Genomic DNA, 12,311 nt, shown 5'->3' with positions numbered 1-12,311 from the left:
TCTAGATGAAGTCAGATGTATTATTAGACAACAACAAAGGACTGAGGAAGTTCTTGCTCCCGCACTTTGCTACTGCTTTGTGTTTCTTTACTACCATTTAAAATTCTGAAATATTCTAAAAGCTTTCCCAGCAAGAGTTTTTCACTGTAGTGATAAATATTGTTGGAACTCTTTGGTTTGGTTTTCTTACACATAGTTGTTTTGGACTCGTCAACTAGATTTGTCTCTCAGTCCCCTTCCAAAGCCAGATACTCTTTGGTTTAGTTTTAATTTGGCCTTTGTCTGAGATATTGAAAAATTATGCTTATGATGAGGCAGGCTGAGAGCAGCCTATCTAGGAACAGCTGGTTTGAAACAAGAAGAAAAACATCTTGTTTTAAATAGAAAAATATTTCAAAATCTTTTTGGCTAGTTTTGTCACTAATTTTTTCCTGTTGATGTCTCCATATCCAAGTTCAATAGTAAGATACTTGTGTTATTTTTTCAAGAGAATATTTTAATTTTCCCATCAGATGATGAAGATACAGTTGAAGTGAATCATTCAGGAAAGGTCATGGGTTTATTGTCAAGTATTTTTTCAGGAATTTTCCTTGGAAACCAGGGATATCCTAGTTTTGAGGACCAGTCTTAAGCTTTCCGCTTCTTTTACACTAATTCTGGTTTTTACAAACTGCTGCAGAATAGTTACTTGGAGGCATTAGCAGCCAGCCAAAGGAGCTAATGATTTGACAAGAGGTTTGAATCTAAGCTGTCTAGTAACATTTTTCCCCTAAGAGAAGTCTTAGAAATTTGGCTAATAACTTTTGATTTCCCATACAGTTAAAAAACTTTACTTGAAAAGGTAAAAAATTTAAAGGTACTTCCAGTGGAAATTTTAACAAAAATTGAGAATTTTACATAGTTTTTGTTTTAACATGTTCCTTAATTAAAATATTAAAAATATCTTGTTATACCTCTTTGAGGAGAGCAATATGAAGTAATTTGTATTCAGAATATGGATATGAAAGATAAATCTGTATTCTTTCATTGTAGGAATACCGAAAGTTGCAGAGTGTAACTTCAGTCTGCCTTTGCGATTAATTTGCTTTCCAGCTCAACCTTCAAAAGCAGCAAACCACAAGATAACTATTGATACCAATAAACCTCCCATCAGTTTTGTCACCATTTTCCCAGGTAGGTTTTTACATATGTCTGTAATAGGAAATGTGTCAGGAACTCCAACAGGATTGTTTGTCTCCAGAAAGTAACGAGGTAGTTAACAAAGCTAATGTCAAAATGTTAAAAAAGTATACTTTGAAAGAAAAGATGGCATAATAATTCTGTAATAATCCACCTGGGCTAGTATATCTGTCTCTGGTAAAACTGCAGATTTCTTTAACATGGTGGGCATGATGATCTGAGTTTTTACGTATCCAGAAAAGCATTTTACATAAAATTGCACAAACGGTCTTGTAATGGGGAAAATGTGGGCTTTCATTAAAAAAAGAATAAACAGGGCAAAGCAAACATGGTAGATGTTGTGTGTAAGGGGGACAGTTGCTTTGGAAGAAAGATTTGTGGAGTTCTTGATATAGCAGTCTGGAGCTGATCTTATTTAATAATTTCATTAGCCTTCTTGGACCAGAAAGAAGACATGTAACTTGGTGATATTTTCTGATGCGCAAACCTGAGCTACATTTTATATTCAGGAGAATACCAAAAAGGTACGAAGGAGGAATTAGGTGCCATTTAGGCCTGGAAAAAGAAGAATGAAACTGAGTACTCTGAAGTGTAATGTTATGAAAATAATTTCTGCTGTAATTATGTACTCATAATTTGGAAGAGAGAGAGGAGGTGGAAGGTTACCACAGGAATACTCTGTGGTACAATGTAGTACAATCATAAGCAAACAAATAAGAACTGAACATGCATTAGACAAAATTTTTCCATGCAGGAAATTAGTATCATGTTACTATGCACTGGCATACTGAGTGCTGGTTGCTGATATTAAATAAAAATTAATTCAAACTCAAAAGTGTAGAAAAAAGCTATGAACATTATCTAGGGATTTGAAGAGGAGAATTAAAAGAAAGTGACTCATTTAGCTTAATAAAACACAGGCAAAGAAAGGGAATACAGTTGACTTCAGTAAATATTTTGTGGCTGTATCATGGATCTAGATGATCATATTAGCACAAGAAGAAATGAATAAACAGGGTTTGTAAAGTGATTGTGAATAAGTTCAGTCTGGCAGTGATTAAGTTTCTAAACTTCAGAAGACTAAGGTTCTGGAACAGTTTTCTGAGTGCTGTACGGGCCAACAACTTTAATATGATATTTTTAAGCTGGAGCTGCATCTCTTTTTGAAAAGCTTATATAATACATTTGTCTAAGAGCAGTGGAGTAGGGATGGTTGGGGTTTTTGGTAGCACAATTTTCTTCATTTGGAGGCTAAAGATACCTTTTCTCTCAAATGGGTGTGCTGCGTAATACTTCAAACAGAAATGTTTTTTTCAAAGGTCTACATTTTTGGGTTTTAATCACAGTTTTCCATTACAGCTAAGCAATAATACTTTCAAAATAGAGCATTATATTTTATTTTTAATGTAGGGGTGCATTTTTGAAAATATAACGCAAATCATAGGCCTAATGTGTTCCAGAAGAAGGTATTAAAATCTTCTCGTGTCTGTTCATCCAGTTTCCAGTGATGGGTGTGGATGGGGTGTGTGTGTACGTGAAGCATACTGTTTATGATATGATCTGTGAGAGAACTTTGGATTCTTGTTATACACAATAAAAATCGTATCTCTTCTACTCCCTGTTTTGCCTTATTTTTAGGGGAAAGTTGGGAGGAGAGGTGACATGGAATTATTTTTGAAATATGTTACTTAAATTGGGCCTTTTAACCTGGTATGATCCACTACGTGGAATGAAAAGAAAGGTGGGCATTTATGGGACTTTGCAGAGTAGCTACTTTTAGTAAGCTACAAGTTTATTGCATTCTGCTGAAAGCTGAAAAGAGAATGCACTAAAACATTTTCATGATAATTTCCACATAAATATCTGAATTAAAGATGGCCTTGCATCTGGTAAAAGGTGATAGTCTTTGGGCTGTACACTAATCACAGTTCTTTTTAGATGGTACAGACTGAACCTCTGAGAAATCTACCTTTTGTTTCCGGGCTGGGGTCGAACAGCAGTGTGTGGCTCAGCTTCCACCTCTGAATGAAGGGAGGGTATACCAAACTACTGCTGATGTTCTTTACTTCTGAGCCCTAAGAAGGGGAGTAGGCTCATTCAGATTGCCTTTCCTAAATTGCACGTGCAAAGGTTAATATTGTCCTGGCTATGGTTTGAGGTTTGTTAAATGGCAGCGTTGAATTATAGAAAACTATTTAACTTTCTCTTTCAGACTTTGTTGATCCGTCTGAGGATGACCAGACAAATGTTCTGGGATTTCAGTTTTTAACTGGTTCAAAAACCACTCTTCTTGCTTCAAAAACGTCACGTAAGTGCTGTTAGTATTAATGTAAAAGAAGTCTGATCATCGGTTAAAATATGTACAAAATGAGAATGTGGATTGTTACAAAGAAGGATAATCACTACATGAGAATTAACACAGGAGTTTCAAAGCCTTAACTGACTGTTTCTTATCCCCTCTCAACTATCTAATTATGTTACTAGGACAGGCACAAAATTAGATAACTAACCACAAAAACCATACTCAAAATATAGTACACTACAGTGACAATTTTCTGAAGAAATTATATTTTCTTCAAGTTTTTAGCAATGTTTTTATTCATGAATTAATATGATTGTTATAATAATGGAAGAAATCCTCTTTTCCTCAAAGGTATTTCATTACCTGTTTTTAGAAGTAGTCATCTACTGGAAATTTTGAAAGGGTTTGAAAAGCAGGTTTCTAACTCTTCACTGACTTTCAGTAATCCTTGACATTAATTAGGCATCAGGCCCTACTCACTTGCTTCTCTACATCTAAGTGAATGCCTGTCTGTATCTTTAGATGCTTGTATATCTTTAAGTATAGGATTAGGGATTCAATATCCTTCATATTATGCTTACAGAATGTATGAACGTGCATGTTGATATGCTGTTATTTGGTCCAGTGTCTGTTGTATAGAGCAGTTTGTGAATTAAGTAGTCATGTTCCAACCACCTGTGAGTTTGTTCTCTTTTTAAAAAAGATTGGTTCTCTTTGTTTCAGAGAGTTTATGGTCTTGCTCTGTACAACTACTCAACTCACTGAACTCTTTCTTGGCATGTGCACTGGAACCAAATAAATTCAATTGTGTTTAGCGTTTTCCTTGCCAGCAGAGCACAAAGTCTTCATTTACTACAGCAGACAAATTGAAAAACTAGAATACCTATTGCACATTTCAGGGAGTTCAAATGGAACACTGTGTGAATGCTTTATGAAAACTGTTTTGAGTGAGATCAGAATCTAGTTTGTTGATGTGGAATTCTTTTGACACAAAAATAATCTGCCTCCCTGGTTTAAAAAATCAGTATTCATGATGGATTATATAAATATTGGTGGCTTCAGCTGTGAGCTATGAGGTAATATTTAGTATATTTTCTGGTGTAATCAAATGTGATAAAAACAGAAACAATCTGGAGAGTAACTTTCATTGTACCAAGAATCAATTTACACTTGTAAGGTTCAAAACAATTTGTATTAGTTTGTGTGTGCGTTATTTGCATGCTGGTTTATTGTTGGTTTGTTTTTAATATTTGTTTAAATAGTAGATCTTAAATAGTTTCAACTAACTAGATGTGCAATGATAGTCTCTGAAAGCTAAAGAATTTAAAGGATTAATAAATAACTTTTTTCTGGATTCCAATTTAAATCTTTCATTTGGACTTTGTTTTGTGTAGTTGCTAAATCTGATGCTGTGTAGGGGGCAAATTTGGGTTTATGTAATGAATGTATTTTAGCTTCTAGTGAAGCTGTAACTTTTAATTCCCTCACCCCAAACCCTCAAGCTTTTCCTCTCAGGTTTGTTTATTCGCTAGCTAGGAATGAAGCTTGCAGGCTTACTATAAACTTTCCCACACTGCTTTACTTGTGAAGATCACTTTACAAAGGAGATTCAAAATATCTGCTTCTTTTAGTGTGACTACTCATTTCTCATGTCTGGGAATCCTTACTTCAGAAAACAAATTTATTATTTGATGTCACCTTCTATGTTAGCCGCTTGTTATCAGCATCTGCTTCATGCATTGGATTGAGTTGGTTACAGAATTTCTTGGGAGGGGTGGGTGTTCACTTATTTGAAATGTTATCCAAGTAAAACTCATTTAAAAAAATAAAATTGTAAAAGGCCTGATACTGAAACATAATTCAGAATATTTTTATAAACAGAGAATATCCATCATATAAAAGCATTGTTTGGTAGAATTTCATGATACTAAAATGATTGTGCTTGAGGGGACAGATCTATGGAACTAACGAATGCAGATGAAATTGTGTTGTTTGGGAGGTCCTTATTCTTTTATGTAATTTAACATGGAGTCTATACTTAGTAAAAGTGCTCATGCAGCACTATCATTGTGGAAATGTTCTTCAAAAAGAAAATTGTATGCATACATAAATAGTGACTAGAATAATGGTGTTTCAGAAAAAAAAAATAAGTTAATTGGGACCGACTGTCCTTATTTGTGGTTTTCCATGAAATAAGTTAATCTTGAATAATGGAAGAAAACCTCTTTTTCCATATCCCTTATCAAATGGACCTTAAATTCTGAATAAGAAGAACTGCATGTAGGAATGAAAGTCTCCAGGTTCAGTTGGGTTTTACTGCTGAAGCTGCAAATATGAATGACATCTGTTTTCGGAATTTTTATAAAATTGTATTAGTTAATCCATTTTGAACAGTGTAATTGAACATGTTACTTCAGCTTGTCAAGAGGACTGTTGCAAAGAAGCCCAGCCTGAAATTCATTTTGACAGTTAATACGTATTAAAAAGTAGCTTGCCTCATGTAGACTAAGGTTTTAATACGGGGTTTTTTTTGCTGAAATTTAACAGTCTTTTAATCGAGGTGTAAAGAAGGCTTGACTGCTAATTGTGGCTATGTTTTTTTTCTGTTGCTGTGGGCTTCCTAGCTGAGAAATGAGCTGAGCCTTCTAGACTCCCTTAGATATAACCTACTGGCAGGGCAACAATTCTTAATGCAGACTCTGCTAGCTGGATACCTATTGTAGCATTAAAAGCCTTTGTAACTTATGTAACCTATTGGTGCTCCTCAATGTCTTGCTTATCAGTTTCAGAATTTTCTGAAAATCTATTGAAATTTCCTCTAACAGAGCTTATTTTTTAAAAAAAGCTAACACAACTACTATAAAAGCACAGGATGAGCAGAAGCACAGTTATTTCTTTAGGTTTTTTTATTGTATTTCTGTTTAAAGCATTTGTTTAGTACAACTAAAGATTCTCAGTTCTGTACAGTTTCTAAAGCTAATTTGTCTTTTTTGAGAGCTGAAAGATCATGTAAAGCAAATGACTGCAATTCTTTCTACTCAGGCTATGGTAAAATTAGATTATGTTTGTATTGACCAACATACTATGTATGGAAAGTAAATATGCATTTTGGAGGAAATTAATTTCATCCATTTTAAACTATTAATGTATTAGATATGTCAATTACAAATGGAATGACTGTTGATTTGTCCTGAAAACATCTGAGGTAATCTCCCTCAAGGAAAAATCACTTAAGGGAAAGCGTGATGATACACCAACCAAGTCCAGTCATTACGTTGAGAGTGTTTAAGAAATGGGTATTAGGTTGAATGTTATCTTTAGCAGATGGTGTTCCTTTCTTTAACAGGCATGTTTTTAAATAAAGCTTGCTTCTTTCCTGTTACATTGTAAACAGAATTTTTCATTCTCTATTCAGTGAAATACGTATCCTGGGAATAATGCCAGTGGTAATGTCAAACAATCTTGAATTACTAATGTTGAGAAAATTTTAAATAAGTATATTCAAGTTCTAAAGAATTCTGGTTAATTTGATTTACTGTGAACCTTGTTAACAAGGGCAAAAAAAAGAGAACTATTTTGTATCAAATAGCAGCAACTCCTTTTCCTCATAGCTGCATTTCCATCTACCCTTTTGGATAACGTACTGGTAGATGAGTAATGAGAAGAAATAAAGAACTGCTGTTTGAAAGTTTTTGCGGGGGGGAGAAAGAAAATGCTGCTATGATTTTCCACAATGTTTTCCTCTCAACGTTTAGTTAATTCTAATTTCCTGGAAAATGAAGAGAGTATTATGCAAACATGGATTAGAAACAACAGAGATAAAATCTCTTTCCACTAGCTTGATAATTTGAAATTCACTAAAATGGGATAAATTAAATGAATTTACTGGGACAGATAACACTAGCTAACAGGATTTGTGTTTTCACTTTTGTTTATATTAACACTTTCATTTCTACACTAAAACATTTTTACAAAGCTGTAGCGTGCAGATGGATAAAAATCACCTTCTACTAGTATTAGCTGTATCTAGAGTGAAGCATAACACTATCAAAACTAAATATTGTTGTTTGTGACAAGTTAGATTAATACTTTTCCTACTTGAAGATATACTAGAAAGTGGAGATGTAAAAAGAATTGTGTTGATTGTATTATCTGAGAACTTGGATTGCAGTTTGTTTGTTGCTACTGTTATCAGACACTTAGGATGCTGTGCTCCTGTCATGGTCCAAAGTGAGTTGAGCCTGATTCTGCCTCCAACCCGCAGAAAAGTTCACAAGGTTGTTTTATGGCAGGGAATTGCAGACAGACTGTTGTTATGACTTAATATCATCCAGTGATTCTCTCGTTTCCATATTATAGTAGTTCTTGATGGCTTTTTGTTCCTCATGATCAGGCCCATACTCTGAAGTAGCCCTGAAGCAATAAATACTAGCATTTTGTGCTACAAAATTGTCTGTTAAAATTAGAATAAAAGAGGTAGTTTTTAGGACTGACATCAATAAAATACAAGTATTTCTTTAACACTAGTGAACGCGTATCTCTTATGAAAATCTCGTATAGACTTTGGATACAGTTAGCAAGTTAAATCTGTGTGTTATCTAAACTATGTTGTATAGTGAATGTATGTGGCTTAAATGTGTGTTTATTAGTATTGTGTTTGTCCTTGTTTTCAAAGAACGATATAGGATCCAGAGTGATCAGTTAGAAGACCTTTGGCTGATAACAAAACAGCTCAAGCTTCGACTTGAAGAACATTTCAAGAAGCAAAACTGCAAAGATTTTGCATGTACCTTTTCTGGTTCAATTCCCCTGCAAGAATATTTTGAACTAATTGATCAACATTTTGAGGTATGTTACATAGTATGTGAACTGTTAAATGTTCTGCTAGTTTTAAAATTGTTTGTATGTTAGTACTGTGATTAATCACATCCTAACTGTGTTATCACAGGCATTTGTTTTTCAGAAAATAGGAAGTTGCATCTAAGGTAGTGCTGGAAAAGAATGTCCTCACTTATTTTTTAACATATGGAGTATGCCTTGCCTCTGAAACAGTCCTTGTGATTAGCAGAGCACAAGTAATTAGTATGCACTCTACAAACAATACAAATTATGATACTAGTACTTGTTCTTCTCCTCACTGCCTGTACAGAAGCCTGGGTTCTTCATTCACTAATATCATGTTAATTGTAAAATGTTTATAAAATTTGTCCTTAGTTTTAGGCAATTTTACTTTTCTGTAGTAATGAGGCCATGAGCATTTTTTTTCTGAATCATCCTCATAATTATATAAAAAGTCCCTTCTGATTTTAAAAACTGACTGCCCCTGTAGAAGTAGCATTGGAGGCTCAAGGAAGTTTACCAGACCACATATAAAACAAATGTAATTACTTTTTCCTGTTTGTTCATGCAGATGACAATGAAAAACCTCCAGTAGTTCAGCTAGCTTGTAGAAATAGCTAATAAAATAAAATAGATGCACTCCTTCCCCCCTAACTTTCTAGTAAAAAAAGAGAAGAGCTATTTGAAAATTTCTGTTAAACTCATGTAATGGGCAAAAGCAGCAACTTATGTGTGTAAGAGTGAGAAATACTACTGGATGTTCTTTTATGCTGGCAAATTTTCTGTGTGGTGGAGCCATCACCACACAGAAAGATGGAAGGCTGTAGCTGGGATTCTCTAGGATATTTTAAGAAGTCGTCCTAGATCCAGGTCTGTCTTGCAAGCTCGGGAGTAGTTATTCTGTTAGTTTTTAAGGTAATTTCAAAATCAAAAAGTTTGGGGTTTTTTTTAGTGACTAGTATTGTAGAAATACATTAAACATAGACTTCATTAGATTTTATCACAAGCTTAAATACATTGAAGTTTGAAATACAGATGTGATTGCTGGAATGCTAATTTAGGATCTAATTATGTTGCAGCTGGATATTTTGAAGTTTCTGAAATTTTACAATAATTATCTGGTCTAAAAGGTAGCAAATAATCTGTCAAGGGGATCCTAATTCTTCCATCCCTGTAAGTTTCAACACACTTATTTTGGTAAGCTTGGGAGAATATTACCTGAGATGTCCCTTTTTCCCTCCTACTTCTAGAAAAGCTGTATTGTGTTTCTTTTTCTCTTAGCTTCCCTGAACAACATGTCCTTCATAATTATGTACTGACAGAATGGTACATTTGCTTAAAAATGCTTAAACATCTTAAGATGGGTGAGTGTCATAATGCTCACATCTGGAAAGCTGTGTGTCTTATTGTTTCTTCTGATAACTTCTGCTAGTGACGGCATGTCACCTGTACATAGGAGTCCTGCCTTTTTGAAAGGCTCACCTTTAGTGCTTTTTGTGTTATGGGCATGTACTGGGAAATGGTAAGGTGATTAAAAGATAAAATAAGAATTCTTGTTATCTTGGCATTTGATATACAATGTTCAAAGTTTTGTGACTACTTCAAGAAAGTTTGTTGCTATAGCTGATCAGTATATATAACAGGAAAAAGGTTTTTACTTCAGAAAAAGACAATAATTCAAACAGTGCAGAATTTAGTACTTTAATTCATGCTGAAGGAAAGAAATAACTATGTACTTTCTACTGCAATGAATATCAAGTACAATACACTGTGTGTATGTATCATAAACAGTACACCAAACCAAGAAGCCTTGAGATCCTGGTGGTGAAGTTTCACTCTTGTTATTAGGCTTCTTGATGAGATATTTATGCATTTTCACAGATCGTTGTGGCTATTGACAATTAGTTTCAATCTCAGTGGCAAATGAGAATTCTTGAAAATGTTAGTAAGCTTCATGAAGAGTGTAAAATATGAAATTGGTGTAAATGACATTATCATATTTGAATAATACATACTCACCCAAAAATTTTACTATCAATCTCCCATTTCATTTGGAATGTGCATATATAATGTATATGACCCTTAACTTGAATCCTCAAAAACTCTTAAATTGCAGCTACGTTTGAATGCTGAAAAATTTCGGGAGCTGTTATCTGAGAGGGCTGTACAGTTTCGAGCTATTGAGCGGCGATTGCTGACACGATTCAAAGATAAAACTCCTGCTCCTCTTCAACATCTGGATACCTTGCTAGAAGGGACATTCAGAGAGGTCAGTACAGTTTGATTATGAGCCTAACCTTTCTTTATGTTGTTGGTAAAACTTAGCTTAAAGCACATAAGCTATGCTTTCCTGGTTACATTTACCATCCAAGAGACCAGGAAGCAGTAATTTGTTTAACCTAATATTCCCTGTAACTTTCCAGATGATTTGCAATAGTTTTATTTAATCTGCGACCACAAAATCTTTACTCCTGGGTCACACCAGCTTGACAGAACATCATTCTTTCCCAACTGATGTTGATAGTATAAATATTTTATAGTTCATGTGAAAATATTCTATAGTTCATAGCTTGTGTAAATATTTTATGGTACACTGTAAACTGGTGGAATGGTTTGGCTGGTGTAACATTCACAACAAAATTGTCTGAGGCTGACCATATCCTTCCTTATGGGGACATTGTTCTAATCATTTCAGAATGTGATAGCTGCAGAAGAACAATGTTAAAAAAAAATTATTCCTAAACCATCCCCATACTGGAAGTACTCAAGGAATAAAACAATTTTTCTTTCTTTTCCTGCCTCCGAATTACTTTAGAATAACCCTTGTTTCACCATGCACTTTGCTAAGAAGTTATTTTGTGTTTTGTGCTTTTTTGTTGGGGGATCTGATTTTGCTTTCTAACGTTCCTTGTTAAAGAAGCTGAGTCACAATTAGATTCCTTGCTGGAAAAAAAGGCTTATCTTTATGTGCTGTTGTATATCACAACCTTTGTTTAAAGGTATTAAGGAAAAATATTTTTCCTTACTGTTTGCTGTAAGAAAACACTTCTCTAAATTGCAGAAAACTGCCTTTCCATGCATGATTACATGAGTCAGATTTGCCTTTATTTCAGTCTTCACTGTGAATGAGTTATCTATGAGATGGTTTAAGTTTAAAAGTCGGGTTTTTGGTTACTTTAAGAAATACTAGATATTCTTGTGATAGATGGGTGATTCTTTAACACTTTAAAATGATATGGCTAAATAAGCCCTAAAGATAAAGTGAAGTGAGTCTCTTGAGTCTACTTTTTCTGTATAGAACTGTTGCCTTTAAACTTAAAAGCAACTGGGATGTGCCGGAAAGTTTTCTTATGCAATTGAATTGAAAGATCAGTTCTGAGAATATGACAAAAATCAAGTAGCTGAAATAGATGCATGTTGCAGAACCTTATTTTATAAGGTCCTTCAGGTCAAAATTAGGTGGGTTTTTTTCAATTACTGTTGTAAGCTTTTTTAATTAGAACTAGTGTAGTTGAAAGGAGAATGAGGGAACAGATTTCTTTCTAGAGAGCAAATGCTTATTTTTCCACATTTGTTAAAACTTTCAGGTAAGCTCATGTTTTTCTTGGTAGATTTCCTTTTTTTATGTGAACCCCCTTGCAACAAAGAAATGCTAACATTAGTACAAACAAAAGTGTAGTAAAATAATAATTACCACAGAGACCCCACTGCTGTGTATGTTGTTTTGAAAGTGAGAGCTGTGGTAGGATTTAATATTGTCCCTTTGCTATGTGGGTGAAATGAAAATGCTCAGTGGTGCATTTTTTATATTAGAAAAGACCTTGTTTTCTTTAATTGAGTGTCATCTTCTCTCTTAAGTATCTCTAATGCAAATAGTTGAAGTATTCAAAATATGGAACATGTGTTTTCATTAAAAGAATAATGAGGCTGAATAAATATGAACAGTATAAAATCTCACTCCAAAAATTCTTTTAAGTGTGTAGCTTTTTTG

At 34.1% G+C, this 12,311-nt stretch overlaps 1 protein-coding gene across 5 annotated transcripts in view; it reads left to right on the top strand.

Annotated features, from left to right (window-relative positions):
- BBS9 (Bardet-Biedl syndrome 9) overlaps positions 1 to 12,311 on the top strand; it is a 311,231-nt gene that overhangs the window by 71,743 nt on the left and 227,177 nt on the right. For all 5 annotated transcript variants that reach the window (XM_056334745.1, XM_056334743.1, XM_056334742.1 and 2 more), the window contains 4 exons: positions 1,033 to 1,173; positions 3,392 to 3,487; positions 8,157 to 8,329; positions 10,437 to 10,589. In XM_056334745.1, the coding sequence (XP_056190720.1) occupies positions 1,033 to 1,173; positions 3,392 to 3,487; positions 8,157 to 8,329; positions 10,437 to 10,589 (563 nt within the window). The remainder of the gene's footprint in view (positions 1 to 1,032; positions 1,174 to 3,391; positions 3,488 to 8,156; positions 8,330 to 10,436; positions 10,590 to 12,311) is intronic.

Source organism: Falco biarmicus, chromosome 4 (assembly GCF_023638135.1).
Source record: "Falco biarmicus isolate bFalBia1 chromosome 4, bFalBia1.pri, whole genome shotgun sequence".
In the NCBI taxonomy this organism is placed as follows: domain Eukaryota; kingdom Metazoa; phylum Chordata; class Aves; order Falconiformes; family Falconidae; genus Falco; species Falco biarmicus.
Note: the sequence above shows the minus strand (reverse complement) of the source record. Positions and strands in the feature narration are given on the sequence as shown.